Raw genomic sequence first — 16,911 nt, 5'->3', positions numbered from 1 at the left:
GCATCCCAGCTTTATCATTGATACTTTATATTGTATTGGGAAGATGTTTTATCTCAAATTTGGTTAAATAAAGCATAGTATTCCATTCAAAGAGTTGGTGGTGTACCGTTAACTTATCGTAGTTGATGGTACACTGCTCTTACCATACCGTTAACTATATGAAGTTGGCGGTATACTGCACTTACCATACCGCTAGCTAAAGGTTGTTGGCGGTATGGACCTCGTACCCCGTCCCGGGAACTACTACAAGTTATCGGACTAGAAGAGTTAGCGGAGTACAACATATATATCATAAATTACACGTATGATATACTTTATCTAAGCGCCATCAACTTCAGACAATTTATACTACATTCAATCATAGTGTATTTAAAAATATGTTTCATTGGACGCAAAAACAAGATGATTCACAGCTTTTCAACCGCTATTGTCATCAAATTGATCCAATGATGTATATTGATATTGATTGATATACTTATATAATATACCTTGTATATATATTAGATAATATCATCAATATTGATTCTAAGAGTGAAAATTGTTATAGTGAACAAATAATTATTATAAAAGAACTAATTATTGATAATACAAAATTAAACATGCAATAAAACAGTCAAATTGATAATAGAGGTTGTGTTGTAGTGAATTTTTTTTTTCACTAGTGTGCACTACATGTGTATTTGTGTACATGATTATGTAATTAGTGTAAATTGAATTAATTATACCAGATTAGATTTTCAAATGTAAACTCAAAAGTATCCCTAAAAATCGAAATATTAATGTTAATTTGAGTGTCCAAATATATATATTAATTAGTTGAATAATTTTGTGAGATGTAACAGACGTAAGTGTATGTGATTTCTATCTTTCTGTTTCGTGTTTGTGTTTATGAAAGTAGAGTATAGTCATACTCATGGCTGTCTTTTGCGTTTAATCAAATGATTAATATTGAATAGTACATGATTAATTAATACACATAGCTCCATATAGAAAAATTAATCGATCCAATTTACTGATACGATTTGATATATATTGAAAGCTGTTATTTGTCCTTTTAACAACATATAATTTGTAGATCTATTAAATATTAATAATAACCATTTAATTACATAAGCTATATATCCTTTCATTTTTATTTGACTCTTTGTGATGGGTTAGCAAATTCCCTTTAATTTAGTTAATTAATTTGAAGCGGTTATACGATCTTACCACATACTGAATGATTTGACCAATTCTGAGTTTCAACTGAGCTTCTTTTTTGTTTTAAATGCCCCCTTTCTTCTATTATTGTGATTATGAATATCCTATATATGTATCTCAATATTAGTTATAACTACAAAATATAATATTATAGATTACACGTTGAAAATACATTAAGTCGCCACCAACTCCAGACAATTTATACTACATTTAATCATAGTGTATTTTAAAATATGTTTCATTGAACCCAAAAACAAGATGAATCACAGCTTTTCAACCGCTATTGTCATCAAATTGGTTCAATGTGTTTTGTAATATTTATTGATTAATTTTGCATAAAATATATATATCAATATATAAATCATAATATCATAATGGTTAAAAAAAAGCTTTTAGCTGCTAACAAACAAATATTATTAACGAAAGTTCTTAAAAAAAATCTGTCAAATGAAGCTCACATAGCTAATTATGAGAAGCTTAAAATATAAAAGTCTTAAAAATCAGAACAAGGTTACAAATAAACATGTATTTATATAAATAATTTGAAAATTGACATCCACAAAGCTGAATATATAATTAGCCGCTGATAAAAAATATATGAATTGTAAACAGCTAATTAAATTATTAAAAATAAGTATGACCGCCGGTGTTCAGACAAAGTAACTTTATAACGGTCTTGTGTAGAAAACAGATATATCAACGTCTCAATAGCTCCTAAAGATATTAAAGATCCTATAGCCAAATCAAAATTATAATCAGATGTGGTCTCAAAGATTTGATATACTCATTCAATTTTTTTTCAACCAAATATTTGGGAATTACTTTAGATTCTACACGTCTTTTATTGAACACTATTATAACGTCATTATATATATCTAAATTACATAAAATTAAATTCATCACTTTGTGCTTTAGCAGTCATTCTTGCCATTCTAAACATTTTATCTTTTGGATTTTCTTTCTTTCTTTTACCAACTTCATTATTTGAAGTTTTACCACCTAATTTCTTTGGAGTTTCACGAAGTCCAAAACTTTTAGCTAAATGACCTAAATGTAATGATTTTAAATTAAAAATTGATTTTTCTAATGATATATGTGTTGCATAAGCTCTAATATGACTTGTAAACCCCTTTACAGCTTTTTCATGAGTTGTTTCATCTTCTAATAACCATCTTTCAATATTTAAATGCCATGTTGTAGCATCGAAATCCCATTTAACACCAAATCCTGTTGTTAATAAATCTTCATAAGATCTATGTTTAACACCATTTGGATGATAATGTTCAATTAATTCCAAATATTTCTCTTCAGTTGGTAATAAAAATAAAAATGATTTACCTGATTTACCTGCACGAGCTGTTCTACCAATTCTATGTAAATGATCTTCTGTTGCAAAAGGTGGATCATATTCAATAACTGTTGATATATAAGGTAAATCTAAACCTCTTGATGCAACATCTGTACAAAATAATATGGTATGTTGATCTTCTGGAGCTTTGGAAAATGCAGATAATGTAGCTGTACGTGTTTGTTGTGATAATGACCCATGTAATTTATAAACAAATGTATTTTCTCCTAATAAAGGTGAAGTTAATACAGTACTTTGAGAATCTCTTGGATCTTCATATTCTTTAGATACTTTATTGAAAATTTTACCATCTTTAGCAAAAATTGAAAAATGGAAATCAACAGAATCTGAACATGAAAGGAAAATCATTGTACGTGAACCTATTGTCTTTATTGATGTTATATTTTTCAAAATTGCCGCAAGGGAAACTAATCTTAATTTTGGAGGTACAACACAAACTTGTTGTAATAATTGATCTGGTGCTGCAACATTTTCAGCCATTTCTAAATCATCAGCATCTGGAACTGAATTATTATTAACCATTTCAGCATCACTTAATGAAATTTCACCTAATTTCTTAACATTACCTTTGATAGTTGCAGAACAAAGAACATTAATTCTTTTATGTGGTAAAGTTGGATATAATCTTATAGTAGCATTGATTCTTGAGGTTTTCTCAATATCTGTCAAAATTTGAGTAATTGTTTCTTCAAACCCCAATTCCATCAATTTATCACCTTCATCAAGAACAACATACCTTATATTTGATAAATCTAATCTTTCTGTGTGTTCAATATGATCAGCTAATCTACCTGGAGTAGCAACAAGAATATTTACACCTTTTCTTAGTCTAGCTTTTTCAGATTTTTTCTTTTCACCACCAATAACAATACCTGGAACAATTCTATGACAACAACGTGTTAAAGTTTCAATAACACTATAAATTTGTGTAGCTAATTCTCTTGTTGGTGCTAAAATTAATGCAAAAATCCCAGTTGTTCTATTTAAATCTTTAATTTCCATTAATTTTTGGAAAATTGGTAAAACAAATGCCAAAGTTTTACCTGAACCTGTTTGAGCTTGAACAAATAAATCTCTTTCTCTTGTAAGTAATCTTGGTAATACTGATCTTTGAATTTTTGTTGGATTTTTCAAAGATAAATGTTCGGTTAAATGATTATTTAAAATTTCATTTAATCCTAACCCATTAAAACTTGTAGCATCAGCTAATGGAGCATTTGATGGTTCATGAACTTCCATTTCTTGATTATAATCTCTTTTGGTTAATTCAGGATTCGATGTAAATAAAGATGAAACATATGTATCATTTTTACCTGCTGTACCTCTACCTTCAGTAAATCTAGCTTGTTTTGAAGGACCTTTATTTTCATTTTCAGAAGGAGCAGATCTTTTCTTAACAGGTCTTGACTGTGGTTGACCTTCAGTTGGTTTAGTTTCAGTATTTGATGTAGTTATTTCTTTTGGTTCTTTTTCTTTAACTGGTTGAGCATTAACACCTGATTTAGATCTATCTTTCTTCTTGATACCTCTAGCAGATAATTGAGCTTTACGACGGTCTTTCCATTTACCACCAACGACTTTGGCACTTGACTTTGTTGGAGCAGGAGCACTAGCTTCCGTACTAAAGTTCAACAATAATCCGTCATCCATCTTGTAATTCTTTCTACTATCTTGATGTCTTTCCAAGTATAATTTGGAATATTCTCCATACAAAATTTAGCTCATCGCATATAAAAATTAAAATTTTCTATCATAATAAAAAAAAAAAAAAAACATCACCGAAATTACGTAACCAAAAATAAAATAAAAATATCAAAACAAAAACAAAACACAAAACATTTTTGAAACTTTTGAACCATTTTGAAAGTATTTGAAAGACAAAATATCTTTGCTGAAAACATTTGAAGCTGTTGAAAGGAAAGATAGAGGGTGTTTAGGTGCTCATGTCCTTAAGGAACGTTTATGGAAGATCTTCTAGGCGTCATGGAAGTGCTAGACTACAATCAGCGGTTGAGTTTTCACCAACAAAGAAGAATAACCTGGGATCCCAAACAGGTTCACCTTCACCATCTGATAGTTTGGAAAGTGAAAATATTCCATTAACATCTCCATTGGGATCTCCAAAAGTGCTGAAAAGTAATGGGAAATTAGCTAAAGAGGATGAAGATTTTGATTATGGTGTATTTGATTTACAAGAAGATGATTACTCTGTCCCACCACCAAAGAAAATTAATAAAGCAAGAACTAAACCTATAAAGTCGCTGAAGAAACATGGAGGAATTGAGAGAAATTCAAGACCCAATAGCCAGAGAGAGGAAACTCCTGGATCACAACTGAGTAATTTCTTTGTTGAATCATCTGTGAAACCTTCATGGTCACCATCTAGATCAGTTACAAGTTCCCCTGTTGCAAAAGATAAATCTTCTAAAAGGGGGAATTCAATGGTTAAAACTGAGCTTACTTACATTAAGAGAGAATTAAAGAGCCCCAAAAAACCAGTCAAAGTGGCTGCTCCTGTTCCTACTGGTGAAACAAACGCAAATGATACATGGGATTTTCTTTCAGAATTAGGTGAAGATGAAGGACCAAAGAAGAAAACTATGAAATTAGATCTTGAAGGCCGTGAACAGTCAGAATCACTCGAATCAAAATCAAGTGAATATTCTTTACCTGAAAATAATAATAGAATACTTGAATCTTTGAGTTTTGAACAACAAGAAACACAACGTGATACACAAGAAGACAATGAACAAATCTTACCTGCTTTAGATACCCAAAATTCAACATCATCTAGTCAAAGTACCAATTCAATGAAATTACACAAGTCCATTAGAGGTTATGGCTTACAAAGAAGTTTCCTATTGGATAGCCAAAATGGACATAAAGATGATGATTTAGATGAAGAACAAGATATTACAATTACGTCTGAGTTTGATCCTGACAAATCACAAGGTCTACATTCTGTCAATAATTTACGAGCACAAGGTGAAAATGCACAATATATAGATGAATTGAATTTCATTATGGAAGGGATAGACTCAAAAACCTCAACATCTTCATTAATTGAGCTTGCTATACGGCTTTTTGATAATTCTTTTGCACAGTTTGTTAAAAATCACGGTTTAAATAATTTACATGATTTTATAGATCTTGATAACCAACTACAACTACTTATATTTGGTTTCATAGTTTGCAAAATAACGGAAGATGGTAATGGTAAAGTTCAATTTGATTCAAAACTTGTGAAAGTTGTAAATAAACTCTTGGAGAATCCATCAAATATAGATTTGAGGAGGGAAACTCGAATTACAAGATCTGCATTTGAAGACTTGAAAACTCGTTGGACTAATGATTACAGCTCAAGATTCTTTGCATTAACATTACTTATACAAAACAATTTATTTATTAACGATGAATTACTCCCCAATATTATCAATACATTCCAAGATCTCTCAAATGATTCATCAAAAAATTACAAAATGATAAACATGACATTAATATTACTAGAAAGATATTTAAGCTTACAAGATGAAGTTGATGAAATATTCAGTGATCTTATTGATAATCTTTTTTATCTAAACGATCACAATAACCATTGTAAAGTTCCATCATTGAAACTTTTGATTGTTTTATCTGCAAAAAATTTCCAACCAGTTTTCAAGAAAGACTTAGTTAATAAATCAATTTCAAGTTGTGCTGAAAATCATAATACACCAGTTGGATTATTAGAATTAGGTTTATTAATAAATCTAGCTGAAGAGGAAGTATGTGCATTAAAATTGATTGATAGATGGAACATTAAAAAGTTATATAAACTATACAATCAAGTGGAAGATGAACACAAACATTACTATTCTTTATTAGTTGGTATTTTAATCACAAAATTCCCAATTCAAATGAAGAAAGTATTTGATGAAGATGAAATAATTGATCTTAAACATCAATTAGAAGCATTTTTGGACAAAGGCAATAAACTTATCAACTTACAGGTTCAAGAGATTCTTTCTAAGCTGAATGAAATATGAAAGAAGTCCAAGATGAACGACACTTGAGAGAACTTATACATGCTGATACCAATGATAAATGTCGCTACTTCACTTATAGCCTGGTTAAAACAATTACACATCATTATTGGTTATTGCATAACTTTAAGCTTTAAAGTCTAGGAAACATAAAACAACTATATACCCAACAGAATAGGCTACTACTTTTTGTCGTTTATCTAGTGAATAGCAAATTTTGAATTTATTTAATTAAAAAGTTCTTGAAGTTTTGGAAATGAATTGTTTATATATTCGCGACTAAGTGAGATCACGTAAGAGATTAAGTAATCATTATAGATCATTTTATAATTTCCTCTTATACTATTATCAATAAAATCAATTTAATATATATATTGAATAGTTGATGAGCTATTTGTGTTATATTGAGATAGAGTGTAGTGTAAGCCATGACACTTGATCAAAAGTCTCTAATTTAAACCGATCTTTGTACCACTTGACAAATTTCCCTGAACTCCTGGTAGTTAACACTCATCCTAGTACCGCTTAACAAATTCCCATGAACTCCTGGTAGTTAACAGATTTCCATGAACTCCTGGTATTTAACAAATTCCCTGAACCCCTGGTAGTTAACAAATTTCCCTGAACTCCTGGTACTTAACAAATTTCCCTGAACTCCTGGTAGTTAACACTCATCTTTGTACCCCTTAACAAATTTCCCTGAACTCCTGGTAGTTAACATATTTCCATGAACTCCTGGTACTTAACACTCATACTTGTACCGCTTAACAAATTTCCATGAACTCCTGGTAGTTAACATATTTCCATGAACTCCTGGTACTTAACATCAATTATATTTAGATTTCATGACTTTGAAGAAAATCATCATCGATCAATAATGACAATCATCAACTTGTTCTAGATTCATGAATAACCACTACCAATACAACCCACAGCTTAACACAGTTGAATCTTCAAAATCTTCAAAACTAATTGAAGTTTTGGAGGAAATTACCACCAGATGAAAATTACTATACAAATATACTTTATTACATAAGCTGGGAAAAAAACACATATAATAATAATAGCTACTATAGTGTAGACTTGAACTATAATAGGTCTGATGGTACAATTACTTGACATGTATATGATATTAAAGCAGTTGTATATAATGATGGTGCAGTTGATCATAGGCCAACTGATTAATAATCATAAATCTAATATCCTGAGCTAATTAATGATATTCCAAATGTACAATTTACTGCAATGATTGATCTAGCGCCATGTATAGAACTATAGAATTACGTCACTAGGGTATGTATAACTATATATATACAATGAATACTATTAATACACATGTGAAAAATGTCTTTATGAATACCTTTGTAGATATCCACAGTTTCAAAATTTACCAATAGCTTCGGCTTCATTATTAATTTCATCAAACATTCCAAATAAACTTGCATATTCCTCACTAATTGATCCAAAATTTGATTCAAATTTACCAAATGTTTGATTATTTAAATCATCAAGATTTGGGACACCAAGTAATTTGTTTAAATCTTCGTTATCAAGGTTAAAAATATTATTTTGATTGATTGCTGATGGTGATAAATTAAAATTTGATGAAGAATCAGTTGACAAACTAGATGATCTTTTCGTTAAACCATTTATTGGATCATAAAATTGACCACTTGAATTTGAATTATAACCATTATTAGAATCATTAAAACTATTTTGATTATTTTGATTATTTTGATTTTGATTATTTTGATTATTATTTGAATTATTTTGTGATTTTTTAGATTTTTTGATCACAGGTTGTAAAATTGTAACTAAACTTGAATTTGTAAAATCCATAAGATGTAATAATTCTGATTCTAATAATTCTGAAAATATGTTATTTGATGGTAAGTCTTCAACAGTCAAATCTTGTAAATGATTATGCATTAAGTTATCATTACCAGTTTTATCACCAACTGCACTAAGACCAGCTTGATCAAAATCAAAATCTGGTTTTTTAATAACATGGCATAAAATACTTGATGCAGTAACTAATCTGGAGAAATTATAATGTGATGATGACATTTTAGTTAATAATTGTAATGTATTTTCCATATTAAAGATTATCAAATTTGAAAATTTCTCATAAATATTAAATCTTGTTGTTGATTGTTCATTATTTCTAATTGCTAACTTTTTAACTTGTGATAATCTAAGTGCAATACTTGTTAAGAATAAAAAAGCTCTAACAATTGGATTTGAACCATGTGGTTTAAAATAATATGAAAATCCTTTACCAACATATAAATTTTCATTATAAGCTAAATTCATTGCAGTATTTATAATTCTAAGAGAAATTTTTAAACTTGATTCCAAGAATTCTAAAGTTCTCTTGGTATTTGATTTTTTTTGATAAAATTCGAACATAATTGTATTTAAATTTAATAAAATTGTTGAAACTTCAAATAAATAAGTAACTTTTTTAACAATTGCATATTTTGATAATGATGAATCATTTAATATATCTTTTAAAGATCCAATCTGAGAACTTTGGAAAACTTCCAATTTTTTAATTAAATGTAATATATCTTTAACATTTGGTTGATTTTTAATATTTAAAATTGCAATTGAAACTTGTCTAAATAAATCATTTTTTAGTTGAACAAATTTAAAATCTTTCACAATAAATTTATCAGTTTCATCGTAATCATCATCCTCCGAAGGTAATTTAGTATCATAAGAACGATCATCAATAACATGTAAAGGTAGTCCAGTAACAATACTTTCAGTAGTATCCAGTTCAAGTAATTTATACCAAACTTTTCTCCAAGTTTCTGCATGAACTTTTCTTTTAGAAGTTTTGGTCATTTCAGCTAAAATGTTTGGATCTCTATGTAATCCAAGAGCATAAGCATTTGAAAATAAACTTCCTAATAAGATTTGAGATTCAGAACTATCATTAACATCATCATCTTCAGGACAGAATTTAAAATAAAGTCTAAAATAAAGATATAATTGCATGAATCTTAAACAAAATGGTTTTCTCCAATGTTTATATTGATCTAAACATAATTTAACAGCTGTAATTAAATTTGAGTTTGGTTTATAACCTTGGAGAGGTTTTAAGTCAGGTTTTGACTCTAATTCTTCCTCAGTTATACTTAAATAACCTAATTTTATAATCAACAATAATAAACCAATAATACAATAATCGTATTTATTTGAAATGTTTAATGATTCAACATTAGAATCTTGATAATCAATTGGACAAATTGTTTCTAACTCAAAAAGGAATGTACCTTCATCAACAAATGGTAAGAAAGGATAAACAAATTTGAAAAATCTGAATATAAGAATCATTATGATTTTTCTAGAAGGTAAAGATTCTAATATAATTTGATCGATTGATTTATTTGAATTTTTAAAATTTTCAATTTTTGATGCCATTTTAGCTTTTTTCAATTCTTTATGTAAAGTTGAAGATTTCCCTTGGGTTATAGTTTGTGTAGTTATTGGATCAATATGATCAATTAAATCACAAGCTTTTGGTGGATTTTTTTGAGAATTATCATCATCATCATCAACGTCATTTGTTTGTTTTTTTGCTTTTTCTATTTCCAAAGCTTGAATTCTTGCATGTTCTAAAGTTTTCCAAACATGAGACCATAAAACTCTTAGGAAAATATCTCTTTTCATACAAGATAATAATGATAATGGACCATGACATTCTAATCTTCTTTTCTTAATCATGAAGGGGAAAAAACCGTATAAATCAACTTTTTCATTTAAATCTAAGTCATATTTATTATCATATGTTGATGATGATGCTGTTGAATCATTCAATGGTGGGATTGATACTGGTGCCGTTTGAGGTATGGATGATGGAATATTAATACTTGAAGGTCTTTGTTGATAAAATTGTTGATTATTAGGGATAGTTGGTTGAGGAGTCATTATTGGCTGAGAGAAATATGGAGCCTGTTGAGGTTGATAATAGTTTTGACTTTGATGTTGTTGATTATTATGATCATGTTGTCTTTGTTGTTGATTTTGTTGGTGTTGGTGTTGGTGTTGAGGTTGTGGTGATACACTATTTTGATTTGTATGAATGCTATTGAAAGCTGGTAACGTTGATCTTGATAATTCTGTAACAGCAATGGAAGCTTCTAATTGTTTAATTTTGTCATTCAGACTTTCAATTTTACTTTGAACAGCAGGTGATAAATCATTAACATTTAATGAAGATCCGTTATTATCGGAATTTACCACATTATTCGATTGATGATCTTGAGATTGTTTCCCTTGTTTAGCATGTTTCAACAACTCATCTGAACTGATCCATGAAGGCTCCTCATAGAAGCACAAATGAGAAACACTACTCTTTGTACAACTCCCACAAACTGGTTTCACTTTATCACACTATAAAATCAAATTTTTGTTAGTATTTTACTCCGAAGAAAAAGCACCCGTTGGTAAAAAAAACAACAAAATTATCAACAGGCCTTATTACAAATATTCAAAAGGCATAAAATCTAATACTCACCTTGATCTTTCTTTTACGACACACCGAGCACGATGTAGGCACTCTCATCCGCTTTCTCTGCTGCTTCTCACCATCTTTTGCTGGCGAGGTTGCACTTGGTTCTTTTGCTGGAGTGGTGGTGTTGGACTCGGTCATAGTGTCAACTATCAAATGCCGATACACTTAAAATGAACAAGATCACGATATTTCTGTTTGTAATTGGACTGATTCACACAACGGCTAATCACAAATATATCTTGCGGGTTCTTTAGTACGTCTTTCTTCCTGATCAATAAGCTGTTGAGTCTTGACGTTTATAATTTGTGTTTACCGCTGAAAAAAGATTTAAATTTACTTTTGAATTTTAAATGGATTTAAACATTTTTAAACGGATTTTTAAAAATTCGCGAATACATTAGCTAAAAGGCGCAGTGATCGGTATAAAAGCTGGGAATATCGGATTAATGTATATTAACTACTTCTATCAGTTTTTATATATTATACTATATTTATTCATATCTCATTAAATTATATATCTAACTAAACCAACTGTTTGACATCATATTACCAAATTCTCCAGAGTCCATAACATTATTTGAATTCTTATCTCCATCAATATTCATAAAATTGTCAAAAAAATTTGTTCCATCAACATCATTTATATTTGGCATTAGATTTTCAAATCCAAACGCAGTTGAAGCTGATGCTGATAATGGAATATCTTGTTGATTTACATTCATTGGATTAAATGATGTTGTGGTGGAACTTGATGATTGATTTGATGTTGATTTATTTACATTATTGAAATTACCAAATATTGAATCAGCTTGAATATTTGCTTGATTATTTTGTAATTGATTAAATGTGGAAAAAATTGGATTTGTTTGTAGATTTGATCCTTGATTTCCATTTGCAGAAGGATTTAAATCACTCATGAAATTAATTGAATCTAAATTTTCAAATAATGGATTGAATAAACTTCCATTCATATCAAAATTTGAATCTATCTTGAAATTACCATTATTTTGTTGTAATTCATCAATATTAATACCATTAAAACTTGAAGCTGATGGATTTTTGGAGATTTCAACATCTTCAGCTTGATTTTTCATCTCTTGATTTTGTTGATCATCATCACCATTATTTTGATTATTAACATCTTCTTCTGGTGCTTTAGAAAGAACTAATGGTACTGAATTTAAAACATTTGAAACACCTTGATTCTTTTCAACTTGTTTAATATTATCTGTTTTAACAAGATCTTTAACAATATTTATAGGTTTTTTCAATAATGTAACGAAAAATCCAACAGCTTTCCCCATTCTCCAACTATAATTATATTTTGATCCTAGAGTTTCAGCTAATTTATGAAAACTATCCATATGTTTCAATAGAATTGTGGCTAAAACTTCACCAGAATTAACGTCAACATTAAATATTGAAGTTGTTATTTTACTTGTAAATTCATCACTTTCATCTTTAATTTCAACTTCATCTAAATCATGATTTCTATTATCAATATTATTATAGCCTTTCAATACATCATTTTCATCATTTTGATCTTCAATTTTAGTTTTATTACCTTTAAATGTACTTGTTGTTGCTTTACTTAACAAATCCTCTTCAGTTTGCTTTTGATTAAAACTTGGTTTCATAAATGGTCCACATCTTGATCTTAAAATTAATGAAACCATAAATTGCATAGATCTATGTCCAACTAACAGTAAAAGTGGTGCAAGAACAATATCTGCACCTGGTCCAAAATATTCTAATCCACAGTCAAAGAATAATGTACAATTTCTATAACCTTCCAAAGCACAATTTAATGCCTTTTGTGCATAATTTTTAGCAATTTTGGAAACTTCAATATCAGTTGAGCCTCTTGGTTCAAAATGAACATATAAAATATAGTTCAAAAGATATAATAACATATTAACAGTAACATGTAACTGAAATTCAATTGCTCTTACTCCAGAGACATATAGTGGTTCATTTTTAGATCTATTAACCAAAATTTTACCAATTTGTGGTAAGGCATATTTATCATTTATAATTTCAAATCCATTTGTACATTGTTCTAATTGATCAATTAATTGATCAACTTGGAATCTTCTAGCAGGTTTATTTGAATTTAATAAAACTTTCATAGTTTTAGCAATTAAATCATCAATTTTAACTTGAGTATGAATGTTTTTAATTATAGTTAACTCTTTTAAATCATTTTTGAATTCTTCTAAAGTTAATCCATCTTCTGAATCTCCTGGTAATTCTGTATCACTAAATTCCATATGATTTTGTAAAGCTCTTGGACAACCTAAATTCATACTTTGTAAAACATCAAGTGAAATTAATTTAAACCAAATCTTTCTCCAAAGATGTCTTTGACGTTCATTACTAAAATTTTCAAAATTTTTAGGATCACGATGTAATCCAATACTTATAGCCATTTGAATAATCATTCCTAAAAAGATTTGTGAATCTGATCCATCTGCTCCATCACCATCATCTGGTGAATACATGAAATATAATCTCATAAATAATCCACATTGAACAATTTTTAAACTTGATTTTCTCATTAATTTTAAATTACTAAAACATTGTTTAACACAATCAACTAATTTTAATTGAACTTCATTTTCAGGTTTTTGTAAATATGAAATAGTTGCTGGATCTTCTTGATAATTTTTGGAATTTATTGATTTTTTCAGTAGTTTTGCTGAATTATTCATTGGTAAAGTATGCCATGATAATCTCAAAATTAAGCAAACCGTCCCCACAAGGGCAAAATCAACACCTGAGCGAATCTTAATCTTTATAGTTTGATCTTTATCATTTTCTTCACCAAAAATGAATTTCAGTTCTTCAATAAATGAAGGCTCATCAACATATGGCATATAAACATATAAAACTTCAAAAAATCTTTTGATATGTAGCCATAGAGTTTTCTTTTTAGGTAAATATGATTCAAGCATAAATACAGGATTTTGTTGATATTTTAATGAGGCTTCCTTTTCAGCGGCTTTACTTAATCTTTTAGGTTTTGGTCCATTGTTATTACTATTATCATTTGAATTATTCGATGATCTTTTACGTTTTTTATCATTTGTAGAATGTTGATGTTGATTTTGATGACTCATTGGGCATGATGAATGATCATGTTTTGAATTTTGAATCTCTTGATCTTGACCATTAAACCCATTTAAAAATGATGAATCACCTATCATTAATGGACATACTTTATCACCAGATTCATCTAATGTCTCATTTTGTGGATTTGACTTGGTTGTATTCGAACTGTTATGTTGAACTGGACACTGACTTAATTGTGATTGTGTATTTGTATTTGAATTTGGTTTCACAACTGGACATTTTAATGGCTCAGATTGTGGTGATTGATGACTAACTGGACATTTTGATTCATTATTACCAGATCTCCCAGAGACTGGACATTTTGGTGATGAATTTAGCCCCTTTTCATCATTTTCGATATCTTTTGATTCATTGGTATCATTATTATCTTTATTACTAGTATTGTCTTTATTATCATTATTTTTATCATTATCATTATTATTCTTATCATTAATATTATTTTCAGCTCTAATTCTCTCTTGTTGTTCTTGAACTTGAATCATTTTAGATTTGAATTTCATCATTTCAACTTTTTTCCTCATTTTGAAAATATGTGCCCATAAAACTCTTAAATATGGGTCACCTTTCATTATAGCTAACCAAGATGTAGCGCCTAAATGAACTGTTGTTGTTGATTTTATATGTAACATATCAAATTTTTTCCCCAAATTTAAAGATTCATTAGGTAAAGATTCCATTGAAGTGTTTTGTTCATGACTTGATTGACTTTCCCGCTCATCAGAATCTTCATGAGGTGAAGGTAATTGTTCATTATGATGATAAAGTTGGGATTCTAATTCTCTTATACGTTGTTTTAATTTATCAACTTCAGATTCAGGTTCAACATTTGTTTGCACAGGTGCAATTTCATTACTTTGTAAAGGTTGAGCCCATGGCGGATCAATATAATGACATAAATGAGCAACACCAGTTCTATTACAAGCAGTACATACTGGTCTTTGTTTATCACATTTGACCTTTCTTCTTCTGCAAATGGTACAACTTATCGGTACTCTATTTCTTCTTTTGTTTGTATTAGCAGCTGCGGCTTTCTTCGATTCCTTTTTGGACTTATTTGCCACCATGATTGTTATAATTGATATTGAGCTGTTATGGTATGTTTGAATATGAATAGGAATATGAAAAGTAATGGATTAATATAGCGATGGAATAACCTTATAAGTGAATGGTAAAGAATACAAATATGAAATCAAAAAACAAAATAAGTTCAAATAGAGCCAGAATTCAAGCAGCGAGTTCAAACAAGACCAAGAATATCAAACCCTGTGGAATTGGAGGTGGTATTTATTCCTTAACCGCCTAATTTTCTCAGTTTATCTGCACTTTAAAGCTTTGCTTATATTGTCTTTGATTACAAACTTTACGTACTTATTTTTTTCAGATGCAGCACTAACTTGAAAAGGCAACTTCCGAGGGGGCCGCTATAATATATGGCATTAAAATTGGCATTTAACCTGAAAACACCCAAATAACCAGAATTCCCGTAGTGGGAAGCTAAAGCCATGTCTAGATAACGAAGAGAGACTCCAACTTAGTTTTGGAAAACTGATGTTAAAGAACGTGCAATATTACAGGTATATAGATATAAAGATAGACGGTAGCTGAAAAACATTTTTTTAAATCATCCGATGTCTGAACTCACGAGTCACCAGGGTCCAGAGTACGACGCGTACTACATATTGTTTGTGTACAAAACTCAGATGATAGATCTATAAGATCTATAAAAGTGGTCGGAATTCGCAGCCAATCTCATCGTTGATCTACTAAAATTTTACGAATATTCTTGAACATACACAACTTGGGGAAGACTGGGAAGAGTCAAGACCCTATTGATTAAATTATGAAACGAACGGTGGATTTCAGTCTTTAAATATGCTTGTTAACTCGCTTCTAAGATTTATACTTCAATTCATATGAGTGCGTACACGGGTACAACTGTATATGCAATATTCACCTATAACCTATAAGATCCAATCTGATAATAGAAAAGCCCGTGTTCTTGTAGTTAATTATCGGTAATATATAGCTGTCCTGATAAGTAAGCGGCACTGTATCGATTCTCGAAGGCATATAATTCTCCAAGAAGTTAAGAACACTTACAGGAAACTGACCATATGGTTCAAAACTTACAGGATATAATTTTATATTTCTTTCACCGTGTACTCAGGAGTCAGGAGCCAGGAGTCAGAGTTCACACCGCGTTAATAGTTATACCGTTATACCCATCTAATAATTAGTAGAGTACTGGCTCGCCTGTGCTTTTCGTTTTAATGATATATAGAGCCTAGACGTGGGTACTATAATATATAACTAATTGGTAGTAAGTATCCATATTATGATGAACAATATAGTTAAAAATTGAAAACCTGGATGAGGTTTTAGCACTTGGAGCTTGAAGACAATAATCAATTTCATAAGCATTGATGCATACAGTACAAGTGAGCACTGATCACCATATACGAAAACAACCATGTATAGATCCTACGTTGGAACGTTTCAACTTTCATGAGCTTTTAGCTGCTATATATAGCCTATACGACGCACTTTCTTCATATTCAAATGTCTTAGCACTGAAACAACTTTGATCCAGTTCATGATGAATTTAATTATACATAAGTTACATTGAGACACTATAGCATATATTTACACTTACCGTTATAATTCTT

The 16,911-nt window shown here is 29.5% G+C and overlaps 4 protein-coding genes across 4 annotated transcripts; 1 reads left to right on the top strand and 3 right to left on the bottom strand.

The window, feature by feature from the left end:
- Positions 1-2,080: 2,080 nt before the first annotated feature.
- Positions 2,081-4,219, bottom strand: DBP7 (putative ATP-dependent RNA helicase; the record flags this gene model as incomplete). The annotated part of the gene is made up of 1 exon (XM_011277415.1): positions 2,081-4,219. The coding sequence occupies one exon, from the start codon at positions 4,217-4,219 to the stop codon at positions 2,081-2,083; it is 2,139 nt and encodes a 712-aa protein (XP_011275717.1).
- Positions 4,220-4,512: 293 nt separating this feature from the next.
- On the top strand, positions 4,513-6,594 carry BN7_1980 (uncharacterized protein; the record flags this gene model as incomplete). The annotated part of the gene is made up of 1 exon (XM_011277414.1): positions 4,513-6,594. One exon carries the CDS (start codon positions 4,513-4,515, stop codon positions 6,592-6,594), a length of 2,082 nt encoding a protein of 693 aa, XP_011275716.1.
- Positions 6,595-7,971: 1,377 nt separating this feature from the next.
- Positions 7,972-11,251, bottom strand: BN7_1979 (fungal specific transcription factor domain-containing protein; the record flags this gene model as incomplete). Its single annotated transcript, XM_011277413.1, has 2 exons — positions 7,972-10,982; positions 11,134-11,251. 2 exons carry the CDS (start codon positions 11,249-11,251, stop codon positions 7,972-7,974), a joined length of 3,129 nt encoding a protein of 1,042 aa, XP_011275715.1.
- Positions 11,252-11,631: 380 nt separating this feature from the next.
- Positions 11,632-15,309, bottom strand: BN7_1978 (Zn(II)2Cys6 transcription factor domain-containing protein; the record flags this gene model as incomplete). The annotated part of the gene is made up of 1 exon (XM_011277412.1): positions 11,632-15,309. The coding sequence occupies one exon, from the start codon at positions 15,307-15,309 to the stop codon at positions 11,632-11,634; it is 3,678 nt and encodes a 1,225-aa protein (XP_011275714.1).
- Between the last annotated feature and the right edge of the window lie 1,602 nt (positions 15,310-16,911).

Source organism: Wickerhamomyces ciferrii, contig 00044 (assembly GCF_000313485.1).
Source record: "Wickerhamomyces ciferrii WGS project CAIF00000000 data, strain NRRL Y-1031 F-60-10, contig 00044, whole genome shotgun sequence".
NCBI lineage: Eukaryota > Fungi > Ascomycota > Saccharomycetes > Phaffomycetales > Wickerhamomycetaceae > Hansenula > Hansenula ciferrii.
This window is presented reverse-complemented; position numbering and strand designations above follow the sequence as displayed.